The sequence below is a fragment of the Pleurodeles waltl genome, chromosome 8 (assembly GCF_031143425.1).
Source record: "Pleurodeles waltl isolate 20211129_DDA chromosome 8, aPleWal1.hap1.20221129, whole genome shotgun sequence".
NCBI lineage: Eukaryota > Metazoa > Chordata > Amphibia > Caudata > Salamandridae > Pleurodeles > Pleurodeles waltl.
The window spans coordinates 1,526,708,258-1,526,721,278 of record NC_090447.1 but is presented as its reverse complement, the minus strand read 5'-3'; the positions used below and the strand labels follow the sequence as shown (position 1 = coordinate 1,526,721,278).

Genomic DNA, 13,021 nt, shown 5'->3' with positions numbered 1-13,021 from the left:
AACATGGAGGGGTACGGATGATGTTTATGATACGGCAAGGAACGGTTTGGGCTTGGAAAAGCACCCTGGGATGTGGCCAATTTACAATGTGCTCTTCTCAAAACCAATCTTTTTTGGCCAGGGTTTAAACAACAACTCACTGGATGCGAGGAGGGATTTCTAGAATTCTTTTCTCCAGCTTGTTTGAAGTATTTAGGAGGAGGAAGCTAGGCGACTGTGGAAATATTGAACTCAGAAGGGAAAGTGACACCTTTGCCCCCGTCACTCCCTTGAGGGTAGTTCTCTCTCTTCACGGTCAACTGGGTTCACAGCCTGTTGCTGGCAAGGAGATGAAGCAAACAAGCCCTATGGTGATGCATTATTTTTTATTATTATTTATAGCTTTGCATTGTGCATGAATATATAATCAATGTATATGCAGATATATAATACATCACTAGAATAGTGTATTTTCATTGTTGGTTTTAATGAGCATTATTATTCTACGGCTGTGTTTTTTTTTGGAAGTGTATTCGTGTTGCTGCATTTGACCTACATGCCTCCTCTATTTGAACCTGAAACAGTGCTTTAATAAATGTATTACTCAGACTAAGAGCTCTGCATTGGTGGAATTCCTTTTATTTGTGTTTCCTCTCAGTTTAAAGTAAAGCAGTATACTTTTGTTTCACTGCGGTGACTTTCTTCAAATGTGCACTCGTGTTGTACATAATTGACTTTTTATTCAAACCGTGCCTTGATAAATGTGTTTCCCGGACTGAGAGGGTTGCATACCAGAAATTCCTTTCAGTATTTGTGTATTACTTCTTAGTCTGCAGTAAAGTAAAACAGAGATCCTGCTCTCTGGGACTCAGAACACCCCTCCCTGAATGTGCACTGCCCTGCTAGCGAGCTTCAAAGGGCTTCCCGCTCTTGAAACTCGATCCCCCGGCCTAGTGCTATCACCAGATGGCTGCACCTAATGCAAACCCCCACTTTTGGCAGGAGCAACAGTGGGAAACCAGACAAAGGACAGAAAGAGTGGTCTGTCCTGGTTTGCTTCACCCCCAGGGTGATGCATGTGAGGTGACCTCTCCATTTCATTTCTTCCATCTTGCATGGAAGGAAAATAGCCAATCAGGTGTAGGGAAGTGACCTCTGCCCACAGGAAGTGGTCACTGAGTGGGTGTAGTCACCCTAAGGTAGATGACCCATTGGTCACTACTAGGTACCCCCTAAAATGCCCACTAAATACAGTATTTAGTGAGCATCTCTACACCAAGAAATCAGACTCCATGGACAGAAGAAGACAAACAACAAAGAAGACCCAAGGCTCGAGAACTGAAGTCCTGCTGCACCAACAAAAGGTGCCAAAAACTGCCTGCTGCACCCAGGACTCAACCATCGCCACTGAGGGGTTGCTTGGACGTACTCTACCATACCCCAGAGGACCTCCACTCTCCACAAATTGCCAAAGATCTCCCTCCAGAGTGAAGGCATCACTCCACACCAACAAGGAACCAAAGACCCAGTGAAGGTCACTTCACTGACTGGATTCTGACCAAGGAACCGGACGCTGCAGCCAGACCAAACTTTGCCTGTCGGACCTCTGGGACAAAGCCTACCAGTGTGTCAAGTTTGGGGTCACTGCACCCTCCAGTAGCCAGACTGTGCAACAGCCCTAGATATTGTTCAGCTCATGTCGGACACCCAGAAGGACAGTTCAATCCACACTGAAAAAGGACCAGGAGGAAGCCCTAGTCCAGGGACTTCAGGAACCACCTGGAACTCCCACCAGAGTGCTCCTGCTGAACTGCAAGTGACCCTCAAAGTGATCGACCTCCTGTTTCCAAGGGCACCTTTACGCACAGCTCCTGGCTCACAGATTCGCTCTGCACCCGGCCGCCCTGTGCCCTGCACCATAGATCCAGCTGTGCTCTAAGGGTACCCAACCCCTTGCGACCTTGACACTCCAAGGTGACCCACCAGACTTACCTTTAAGTCCACCTGTGCAGCGCTTTTCCAAGTGGTCCCCTGCAGTGGCCTCACATCAGCTCCAACAACTTTCTGAAGCTGCTCCTGCTGGCACCAGGAGCTGCCCAAACTTCTCCAGCTGGTCCATAGTGCCCACCAATGACCTCGACATACCTGCAAAATGAGACACTGGAAACTTATTGCCTGATTTTATATGCATTTTTAAAGCATTTTCTCCATATATTCCTATGGTGCGTAATTATACACAAAAATACTATTTTTAATACAACTTCAAAAATTCATAACTTACAAAGTACTTTCCCGATTTTGATGATCTTGGTCTTAACATTTATTCAAATCTGAAGTATTTTTGTAAATTGGTTTGGAGTTATTCTTTTGAGTGTGTGGTCACATTTATTGATACTGTGAGTACAACAAATGCTTTGCATTTCTCTGAGATTAGCCTAACTGCTCGACCAAGGTACCACAAAAATTAGAGCATTAGGTGGTCTAGTTTTTACTTCTTTAAACCAATGTGTGGTTGCCTGAACCCCTTACACAGTGTACCTAGCTTTGCACACTACATAGAGGGCCAGCCTCCTACAAACATCTTGTGGGGGGACTAGCAATTGACAATGCTTGTACTTTAGCTGGATCTGGTGTCATGTCTCTATCAGAAAAGACATGGTCAAAGAATTTTAGCTTTGTCTTATTGAATTCACATTCCTCAGAATTTAGTGTTAAACCTGGATCAATGAGTAAATGACACACTCGTCTGAGAGTTTTATCATGCTCCTTCTGTGTATCTCCGAAAACTAATATGTCATTGCTATAGTTGAAAGCTTTCACAACAGGCTGTGTGATACATCAAATGACATCTTGAAAACTCTCTGCCGCTAGTGACACACTGAAATTAAGTCTTTTGTATCAAAACAGACCAGTATGTATTGAAAAGGTTGTAATGTACCCGCAATTCTCCTTGAGTTACAACGGATGATATCCTTCAAGTCAAGTCGAGAGAAGACTTATGCGCCATTCAATTATGTTATCATGTGAGAAAAGTGCAGACTTGGCTGTTGTTCTCTTTCAATTGCCTTGTTCACTTGACACATATCCACACAGATGAGTTCCGCTCCTTCACTGTACTTTTTGGGCACTACCAGTACGGGAGACACCCATGGCGTCGGACCAGTAGAACGCTCAATTATGTCACTTAAGTAATGATCTGAGTTCCTTTTCAACAGCTTCTTGTAAATGAAATGCAATTCTTCTGTGTCTATGAGCAACAGGACGTACATCTTCATTAACATCTAATTGTATTTTCATAGCCTTAAGTCTTCCTAATCCACGGAACAATGAATGAAACTGACTTACTATTTCGTGATGATCATTCATATTGTAGTTCACTGAGATCAGTCCAATATCAATCAGTAACTGTGCTGAAACTGAGTAAATAGGCACTTGACACTGTAACTTGAAGTACTTGAATGGGTGCCTTCATTTTTGTTTTCTTGTTTTTCATAGTCGTTATGAATGAACCTTTACTTTTCAAAGGTGTTGTTGCAACCCAGGTGTACGCTTTGGTTTTTGATGGTGTCAGTCGTGGCAATGGAGACACATACGCCACACGGAGCTATGTATAACATGTCTTTATTCGTCTATGTGTAGCCGCAAACTCAACATTCTAAACCTGCAAACACTTCACCACATTCCAACACCCACGTCATCACTCTACGAAGTCTTTCCGGAGTCAAAAGAGTTCCGCCATTCACACTCACACAACACTACAGAGATTACTGTATGATAAGACTAAATCAAAGGCTTTGCTGTAAAGGAATGCTTTGAGCACTTATGTCACTCTCAGATGACTGCTTTGTAATTTTAATTCCATGTAAAGGGAATTCTGCCTGAGGAGATCTTTAACTTGGAGAAGGCTATATCACAGGCAGAGGCACTTACATTTGCCTTGTGATGTTCCCTAGTCTGTGGTGGATCCTAGATTTCCTTCTCAAACAGACAAAGATGGATGTGAAGGTGTGGTCCAGTAGGGTCTATCTTTCTAAGATCTGGAAATAGCTACAGCTCCTAGTTAGGGGGTATTTTACATGTAGTTTGCTTTTTCTTTTCTGAGACACTACACTTACTGCGTTGAATTCCCTACCCTTCCAAGGGACTAGGACCCAAACTAAGTCGGTCTTGTTGCCAAATATATTATCCCAAATTTAAATACAAGAAAACTGACTGCTGTCATTAACATGTTTGCATGTGATATGATTGAAAGCATCTAGAACAAATGAGCGCAAAGATCAGAGGTTTTCTCACTGGGAAATAGTCTAAATAAAAAGAGTACCTGTTGAAGGGGACTTGGCTACCTGAAGAACATTATGTTAATTTTAAGGCAGGTGAAGTCTGGCATCTGATGGTGAATGTGACAAACACCCCTAAGGGGCATTATTTGGTTGCTGTGGCACAGTGGTAGATAGTAGGGTCAACTTTGCCCATCTAGAATTTAAAAGTGTAGAGACTGATAATGTGTACAGTGGACACACTAAAGAGTGGAGGAGGTAAACTGAACACAAAGCATGTGACTCCTGCTATTAAAGGCCGCTAACTTCATCAGCTATTCACAATGGAAAGCAAAAGGACGGGATTCATCAAACTGCTACCTACACATGCTTGTAGACAACTGCCTCCATCTACTAAGACATATGCAGAATTTATTTGAATAAAACTACTTGGCTGATATAACCTTTGCAAATGTTGCAGAAAAACTGGGCAAATCAAATATTAGCCAAAGAAACTTGACAATAAAGGAACAGGCTAAAAAACACAGCATGTCACAGTCATGATGCAGACAAGCATCATCCCGAAGCTGAGAACACTGCATTGGATCTCAATAAGAGAACTCATAAAATATGTATTGGACTTATGTGGTTCAACACAGTAAAGGTTCCAACTAGTGATCTTGTTGACTTCAGAATTATTACTATCATATGCAAGAATGGCAAGATTACAAAGGAGTAAGACAGCTCATGAGTTAAATGTCCTCTTCTCTTGTTATCTGTGTATAGTCTTTATTCAGAAGGAACAAACACAACTGAATTGCTCAGCAAACATTTATTATAAAATTCAGAAGGCACATGGCTGTTAGCAAAAAGTTGTTTCTAAGGTAATAGAAGGCGCCGTCATGTCAGGTAGCCAGAAACATGAAAAGTCTAACATATTACAGTCCTGGAAGACGAAGCAAATCTGCTGTCGGCAGATGGAAACAATGTATTCTAGTGCAATCACTGTGTCATTTGAAGGTACCTGTGCTTTTCTGGAAGTGGCTGTCCTACCATGCTGTGCAAAAAGAAACGTTTTTTTAGCACTCTCCACTTGAAGGCAAGAGAAAAGAAAAATCCAGCTTCATAAAAAGCAATGATCTTGGCTCTTTCCCAGTTTGTAGATTTTGTTGTTTACGACTCATACAAACAAGCACCCTGTGTGTAAATGAGCACAGATACATTCTGTTACCATGTGCTAAGAGTGAAACAAGTCATTTCTTTCTATAGATTATGATCCTTCACACATTGATGAATGATATGAAACTTCTCTTGCATGCACAGACCTCATCTTTCAATCCTCACGGCCATTTCAGAGTTCTGTTCACAGCTCAGGACTGAGATAATCTATGTGATTTACTTATGCAATGTGTTTCTTGATAAAAGCGTTCGACATTCTTCCACCCAAGCAAAGCTCTGAGCTCTGTTAATGAGATTCTGTAAGGGTCGATTGTGGCTCATGACGCACCACTGAGTGGTGACATTCTTGGGGAAGGGCATTGTTGCGAGCACCTATGTGTTGTCTGAATGTGGTTCCAAATTCCTGAAGAATATGTGAATATCTGTCCACAAAATGTAAAATAAGACGCATTGAGTGTGCATGTGTCAGCGTGTCATAGACTCATTATTTAAGTATTAGTGAATACCAGGCTACTTTGACTGTAGATCAATCAGTTGGGTGTGTGCTGAATTGTCTTCCTAATGTGTTCTTGCAAAACCTCGGCTGAAGAAGAGCTACCATAGTTGTACTGCATGTAACAAAACTGAAACATGATGCCAAACGCTTTATTGAGATGTGTGAAAAATAAGCAGCCCCCCCCTTACAATAATCATGTCTTAAACGCCTGGGAACAGGTGTCTCTGTCGTCCTTGGTGTGATAAACTTCACAACAGACTTGTAGGATACATTAATTGTTTAATCTTAATCAGAGAAGTTCCAACCACCACCCAGCAGGTCCCTACAGCCACAACTGTTTCAGACAGAACCCAACCAGCAGTTTGCCCCAAAATAAATAGTAGCATTTTCAGGAACTGTCAAAGCAGTTCCGGGAAATGCACTGTAAGTTTGAAGGGCGACTTTATCAATATGACGGAGCCGTACATCAAACTTACGTTTTTCTTTTTTTTTTTTACAAAGTAAATCCCAAAGTGCAGCAGATCCAGACCTCTGCTGAAGGTCTAGCAAGTGTTCTGAGGAAGGCTGGATGAGTGTCTAGCTTTTTAGGGTTCACCTGACTGTGAGTCGGGACACCCTAAGACACTCCTAGTTCCTCTCTGACTAATTAAGTAAAGGTTCCCATACCCTGACCTACCTACATTTGCAGTAGTTCCTGTTTGCCATACTGCTGCACTTCAAACAGGTCCAAAATGCAATGTGTCATGGCAAATCCAAGACGTCAAAGGCCTTCAGCCATACTAAACTTGGGCTCTGAGGCTGGGGGTATGAGTGGGATTGTACTATGGTAATTCTAAAGTCCTCCCACATCCAACACTAAAATCTAGTTTGAAGCAGACATTGTACCCACAACATGCCCAGAGACAGACGCCTGGTAGGACAAAAGCAGAATCCTTCAGCACCCAAACAAGGGTTCCACAAGAATTCTGTTGAAATCCTGTTCTCTACCTTTCAAGAGAAGTTGGTAAGAAATGCAAGCCCCTAGAAGCACCAGGCTGGGAAAAGGTAACTGTCTAAAAAAGTTACTTTTCCTTAATATTTATTAAAAATCTGACTTTACCATAGCATTTTTAAGAACTGATAAAAACAGTTATTTCATTATTTTTCTAGCTTGTCTCTTTCCACGAGTTAGATGTATTAATATTTTAATGTGAACTCTGGTTTTCTATATAGAACAGCTAGGTCTGCCACACTGAAAATAGCTTTTTGAGCCTTGTCACTGTAGGGACATGGTAATATTGATTTTCCATATGTCCTACTCTTAAAACCATGATCCCTACCTTGTGGGCTACAAAGTTTACCTAATGGTGACCTACTAATATTTGACAAGCATTTGCAAAACCAACAGGCTGCATTGATGGGAAAGCTTTGTCAATGTTTTGTTTAGGCATGCTGTACAGCAGCATGGCCGAAATTGAAAACAAATGCTATGATGTGGCCAGCGCTGACTGCGTTATAGCACTTTTTTTTCCCTCAGTTTCAGCTGGCTAAAAACATTGACAAAGATAGTAGTTCATGAGTAGGCAAGAATTACTGTATTTGAAAAGTTTGTTTCCCCAAAGATGGTTCAGAAAGAGCGTGGACTGCATCCCTGTTCAGGGATGCTATAGATACACTGAACATTCAGAGCAGGGCAGCTGTGCAGTCCAACTACTAGTGGATGGGGCAGGGCTCCTACAATCCCAATGACACTACCTAGAAAAGTTTGTAAGCCAGAGCATCCTCTGTGTAAGACACAGTGTCGGCTCTAAGAAGGGCAGCACCGGGCAGCCTGGATATGCCTTGAACCCCCAAACTGTCACCCTCCCCAGCACAAGTAATCATGAGCTACACTGGGGTGGTCTTTTTCTGTAGCTCAGGGTGAAGTCTTTCATTTTAGGATTTTCATAGTGTGGAAGATAATAACAGGACTGATACTAGTCCTTAAGCTATCCTCACAGTGCACAGGTAACAGGAAGAGGCCTGCTTCACTGTCAAGCTTAGTGTAGAGGATGGGTGCAGGCTGATTAGTGTTTGCAGGGTGAGGGGCCTCTGTGCCCTACTCTGCAGGCTGTTTGCAGGGACGGTTGCATGGTAAGAACGATGTAGAATATGCAGGTTGTTGGATGGCGCTTTGTAGTATGTGCAGCTGTTCTTAGAGATGGCTGTGTACTTCTAATCCAGGTATTCACGTGGCTACGTATGCCATTGTCATGCTGTTCATAGGGATGTCTACAAGGCTGTTCATGGGGTTGTGCATGTCTGTGCAGGTTGTTGGTAGGGATGACTACAAAATGAAGGATATATTATTTTACGGTTGATCACAGGGCTATGTACACCTTTGCATGGTTGCACAAAAAAAGAGAAAACTCTAGCCACATCATAAGAGTGTGAGAAGCGGAAGAACACTAACCTGGGAAGGAAGCAGTACTTGGTCCATGTTCCACAGGAAGGACAAACACACAAAGAGGAAGTGAAGCCAGCATCCGGCCACCAGAGAAAATCAAGGAAATGAAAGTAATGATGAAGCTAACAATGGTAAGTAATGGGCAAGCTTTAGGTTTCCCCGAAAGGTACCACAATGTCTCACAAGTGGCAGTGCATGCGCTGTATCAGACGAGACTTAAAAGGGAGGTTTGAACCTGTCAAAAAGGGTTATTTTTACAGGTCACACTGCTCTGTTACATTGCAGCAGTCAGGCTACATGAGGTAGGCCTGAAGCTAAGTTTGCACTGCCACTGTAGTGGATGGCACAACAGGGATTAAAGTCCAAAAGTTACATTTTAACTTCCAGGCCCTGGCTTCACTTCTTACACCATATGCTTGGGACATATAGACAAGTTAAAGGTTCCAATTCGGAAAAAGTCAAAGTAACCATATTAAAGAGGGGGCAGAGGCACTTTCCTGCTGGTTAGCAGGAGTAAAGTGCATACAGTTGTAAAACCAGCAAAAACAGGGTCCAGCAAAGGTGAACAATCTGAAGAGACCACACAAAAAAGGCAGATTTCCTCCAGTATTGGTAATGGCGGTGGTACTGGTGGTAGTGATGGTACCCGTGGTAGTGCTGATGATTGTAGAATTGCTGGTGTTGTTGGTGATGATGTGGCACTGGTGTTGGTGGAAGCAGTGATGATGGTTTTGGCTGTAATGGTGGTGGCGGTTGTGTGGGTTTGGTGGTGGTCTTACTGGTCCTGGTATTATTTGTGTCCGGTGTTTGTACAGGTGGTTCTATTGGTTTCTGTGTTTTTCATGAAGGTTTTGATGATGACATTAGTGGTATTGGAGTTGGTTTTAATAGTAGTAGAATTGGTAGTGATGGTATTCGTAGTAAAGGTCGTGGATGGAAGTAGAAAATAGACTCCATCATGTGTAAAGGCGAGATGTGAATGTGTCCTCCAAACAAGCCAACGTGCACTTCTTCCATGTTTACACTTTTCTATTGTCACTGTAGTTGCATGTCTGTTCTGAGTGTCAACTACTGTAACTGCAAATTCACACAATATACCCGTGAACAGCGCTAGCTCAACAAAATGTATTCTTGGTTTTCAGGATACTGCAAAGGTCACCAGGTCAAATGTCAACTGTGCTGAGTCAAAACACAGTTAGTTTGTAAATACACATACCATCCACAACCTGGAACCATAAATCTGACAAGAATACAGAGTTAGCCCAGAAAATATACTCGTTGCAGACAGCAATATCTCACGGACACAAAAAGAGCATATAAAAACAGGCTTTTAGAATAAACGTCTACAAACGTTTTTTTCAGCTTTTGCAAACGTTTATTTCAAAAGTTCGTTCTTTTTATACTCCTTTTGTGTCCGAGAGATGTTACTGTCTCCACAGGTATTGGTATTGTTGTGTAATTGGCGGTGTTATTGTTGGTGTCTGGTGCTAATGGTAGTGGTATTTTTGGTGTGTGGTAATGGTGGAGGAATTGGCAGCGTTAGTGGTGGCAATGTCAAGCTTGCAATGAAGTCTTGACAAAGGCATTTAAAACCTATATGTGGTAAATCTTTTCTCTATACATGTATGAGATAGTTCTGTGTGACAGAAAGTATTATGGCTGACTACACTTTTTATTCGTAAAATAGTTCCCTGTGTCCTGCACGGCAAGCCGTCTATAGGAGGCAGGATCTTACAAAAAAAAGCCATAATTATACGAGAAGAGAGAATACTCATCTGGGCTGCCCTAAAATTTGATTGACAGCTTTGTAAACCAATGGCTGAAAGAAGGTGATCAAAATAAAGCCACTTCGGGGCACATTTTGTGAATAGGTAAGGAACGTGTAATACAGCCCGGTGCTTTCTCAAACCAGCCCTGACCGTGGACTGGAAGGCCTGGTGAGATTAATGCAAGCATCCCACCCATTACTTTTGGTTTTTTTAAAGTATTTTTTAATGTAAACTTTATACGGGGACAGATTTAATTAGGAATCCATTAGCCTCTCTGCAGAACGTTTGTACTCACTCTTGCGGGTTTCTGGCGAGGCATGTTCTTCCTGCTCCTTCTGGTAATTTCACAAGATAAATGTAGCAGCCGGGTGGCAACCTGACAGGGGCGCTCAGCCTCTTGAACCTCTCTACAAAGTCTTAAGAAACATATGTATTGCTCTGACGTGATAGCGCTACAAAGAGTTTAATGATGATGGCTGTTGCCCCGGTAACCTCCCGGCTCCTTCATCACCAGCATCACCAGCTCGATTGCGGAGAAAAAAAGAAAAGAAAAACCGTCTACGCACGCGCGGGATAGTGTTACGGCGACTAAGCATGCGCAGAGGACAAGCTTTATATACCTAGTCCGCAACTGAGGTCACATCCTCTTTATTGTCATGCGCACTAGAGAGATACTAACCTCCGTCGATGTGCAGCCTGAAAGGGTATTGATGATCGCCCAAGGCTACTGTTCCCCTGTATTGTCATGCGCATTAGAGAAACACTAGCCGCTACTAGTCCCTGCAGTCTGATTGGTTGAGGGCTCTTCCGCTCTCCCTAAATTACTCGTTGTTATTGGTTGAGACGCTCTAGGCAGCTGCGTCTCTTTGCTCCTGAGGGAGGAGCTCTCTGCGTAGCTTAGTGCTGGGTACTTCCAAGTTTCCAATTTGTATTGACCGAGTGAACAGTTATTTACCCCTCTGGGTCCAAGTGTTGTCTCTGACTCTGCAGCAGTTTGTCCAATTAATAGTGAGACCTCGGTGTAATTCGTTAGCTTGTGCTTTTTGATGGAGAAACTCTACGTGCAGTTCCTTATAGAGAGGATAGTGAGTTACAGCTCTTTACTTACTTATCTCGTGTTTATTGAGAAAAAAAGCTCATTTTCAGATATTTTTCTCATTACTGTTGAGGTAGGAATTCAGTGTGTAGTTTCCTAAGCCTTTGTTATTGAATCGGTCAGCTCTGTGTGCTGTCGTGTTCATTAAAGTTGGAACTCTGGTTACTCATCTCATTATTCCAAGGGCCTCCTTCTTGAGTGAGCTGCTCAGTGGCGGTCTTATTTCTACTGTTTATTACTGAGGTATTAAGAGAGTCGAGGGAGCCCTCTACCTCTGCAAATTTCCTTCTATTCTGTCCAGTCTCAGCCCAGGCTCTGCATTGTCACCTGTAAAGTTACAGGGAAGAGAAGGAGAGACATGTCCCATCAAGAACCAGCAAAGGTGAGCACTATTTTCTAGTTTATACATGCATTTTGAAAAGAGACACAATGTAAATTAAGGCATCATAAAACTTTAGTGAGTATGTTAGCAACGTGTTTTTTTGTAGTTCTGTACCCCCACCATGCCCAATATTGTCATCAAATATATTAGTTCATTTGTTATCAATGATGGTATATAACATGTCATAAGTGCATTAGAATGTGAGGTCATAAGCCGTGCATGACGAGGGCTCCACTTGTAGTTACTTGAAATAACTAGGACTGTTGAATTTCAGTTTTTTTTATTTAGTAGTGGTAGTAGTACTAATAGAACATTTTATTGTATGATTAATTAAAATCTTTACAGTTACCTTCTTCTTGCTTCATAAAAGTAAGCGCTCATAGCCGAGCGATAATACATGCATTCAAGTGCAAAGCAATACAGCAAGATGCTCCTCATTTTAAAAATCACAAATATTATAAAAAGAGGAGAAAGAAAAGGCAAACCCCGACATGCACGAAAGAGAAGGTAAAAGGCCTCTGAATGATTATAATACCAATCAGCATCGCTCTACCAGAGACTAGCAGTAAAAGCAACACCACTCTTTCATTTATAGAGTTTAGGAAGGGTGCACTCCAGGTGAAAGTCAGTAAATCAACCCCTATTCTAGTTAGTATTCTGGTCCACAGTCTAATTTACCAGGGTGGTCAGTCTAGCCAGGTTTGGCGCATTCTTTCAACTGTTGTTGTAATTGATGAGAGTACTTTCTAAATTTGACCAGGTCAGATGACTCCTTTAAAGTGAAAAGTAAGTTCCTTGCTTCATTACAAGTTCTTATTCCATGAGTTAAAAAGAGGGGTTTTAACAAAGTGCGACATGCAGTCAACAGAGCCGATCAGCAGGATAAAAGATGGTTAAAAGACTCAGATTGGTAGCCACAAAGACTACAGTTCGTTATTGTGGAAAGGAAGTGCCATTTTGGATTCATATCCTTAGTCTGGAGAGACAGCAACCTTGCTGCCATGATTTGTGTCAGACAAGCTTTCGCAATTGCACACTCTAGGTATGGCTGTGACAACAGAGAGCGTGGATTGGTTTCATATGATAGTGCTACTGCTTCTGTAACTGGTGTGTTGTTCAGTTTCGCCAGATTACTTGTCATGGAAAGAGTTTTTATCTGCTTTTTCAATGTTGCTTAATGGGCGGCATGGGATAGCACCACCTTACAGAGTTCCTTCTGATCTATCTGGAGGATTCCAAACGCTTTGGCTAAATGGTGCGACTATGGGTTCGTCTTTGAATCAAATATTGGATGCAGAGTTGCCTTCAATGTATTGGATGGGGGAATAATGATTCTATAGTAGTACTTTAAGAAAGCACCCATGTTGGCTAGCTTCTGTTGCTCCAGGCCAAGTTGCAACCTGACCAGGCAGCCTCTTACAAATTGGGGCACCTTAAAC

General features: G+C 42.3%; 2 protein-coding genes across 4 annotated transcripts in view; one reads left to right on the top strand and one right to left on the bottom strand.

Annotated features, from left to right (window-relative positions):
• The window catches only part of LOC138248910 (zinc finger protein interacting with ribonucleoprotein K-like), a 92,967-nt gene extending 82,299 nt beyond the window's left edge, over nt 1-10,668 (bottom strand). Inside the window, exons 1-2 of one of the 3 annotated variants that reach the window (XM_069202892.1) lie at nt 10,400-10,668; nt 1,972-2,124 (exon numbers count right to left, since the gene is read on the bottom strand). In XM_069202892.1, the coding sequence (XP_069058993.1) occupies nt 1,972-2,124; nt 10,400-10,423 (177 nt within the window). In that variant the 5' untranslated portion in view covers nt 10,424-10,668. The remainder of the gene's footprint in view (nt 1-1,971; nt 2,125-10,399) is intronic. The other 2 variants (XM_069202890.1, XM_069202891.1) reach the window with 2 other exon arrangements.
• A 296-nt stretch (nt 10,669-10,964) lies between these two features.
• Nucleotides 10,965-13,021, top strand: part of LOC138248902 (zinc finger protein interacting with ribonucleoprotein K-like) — a 100,316-nt gene continuing 98,259 nt past the window's right edge. The window contains exon 1 of the mRNA XM_069202882.1: nt 10,965-11,582. Within this exon, the coding sequence (XP_069058983.1) occupies nt 11,559-11,582 (24 nt within the window). The 5' untranslated portion in view covers nt 10,965-11,558. The remainder of the gene's footprint in view (nt 11,583-13,021) is intronic.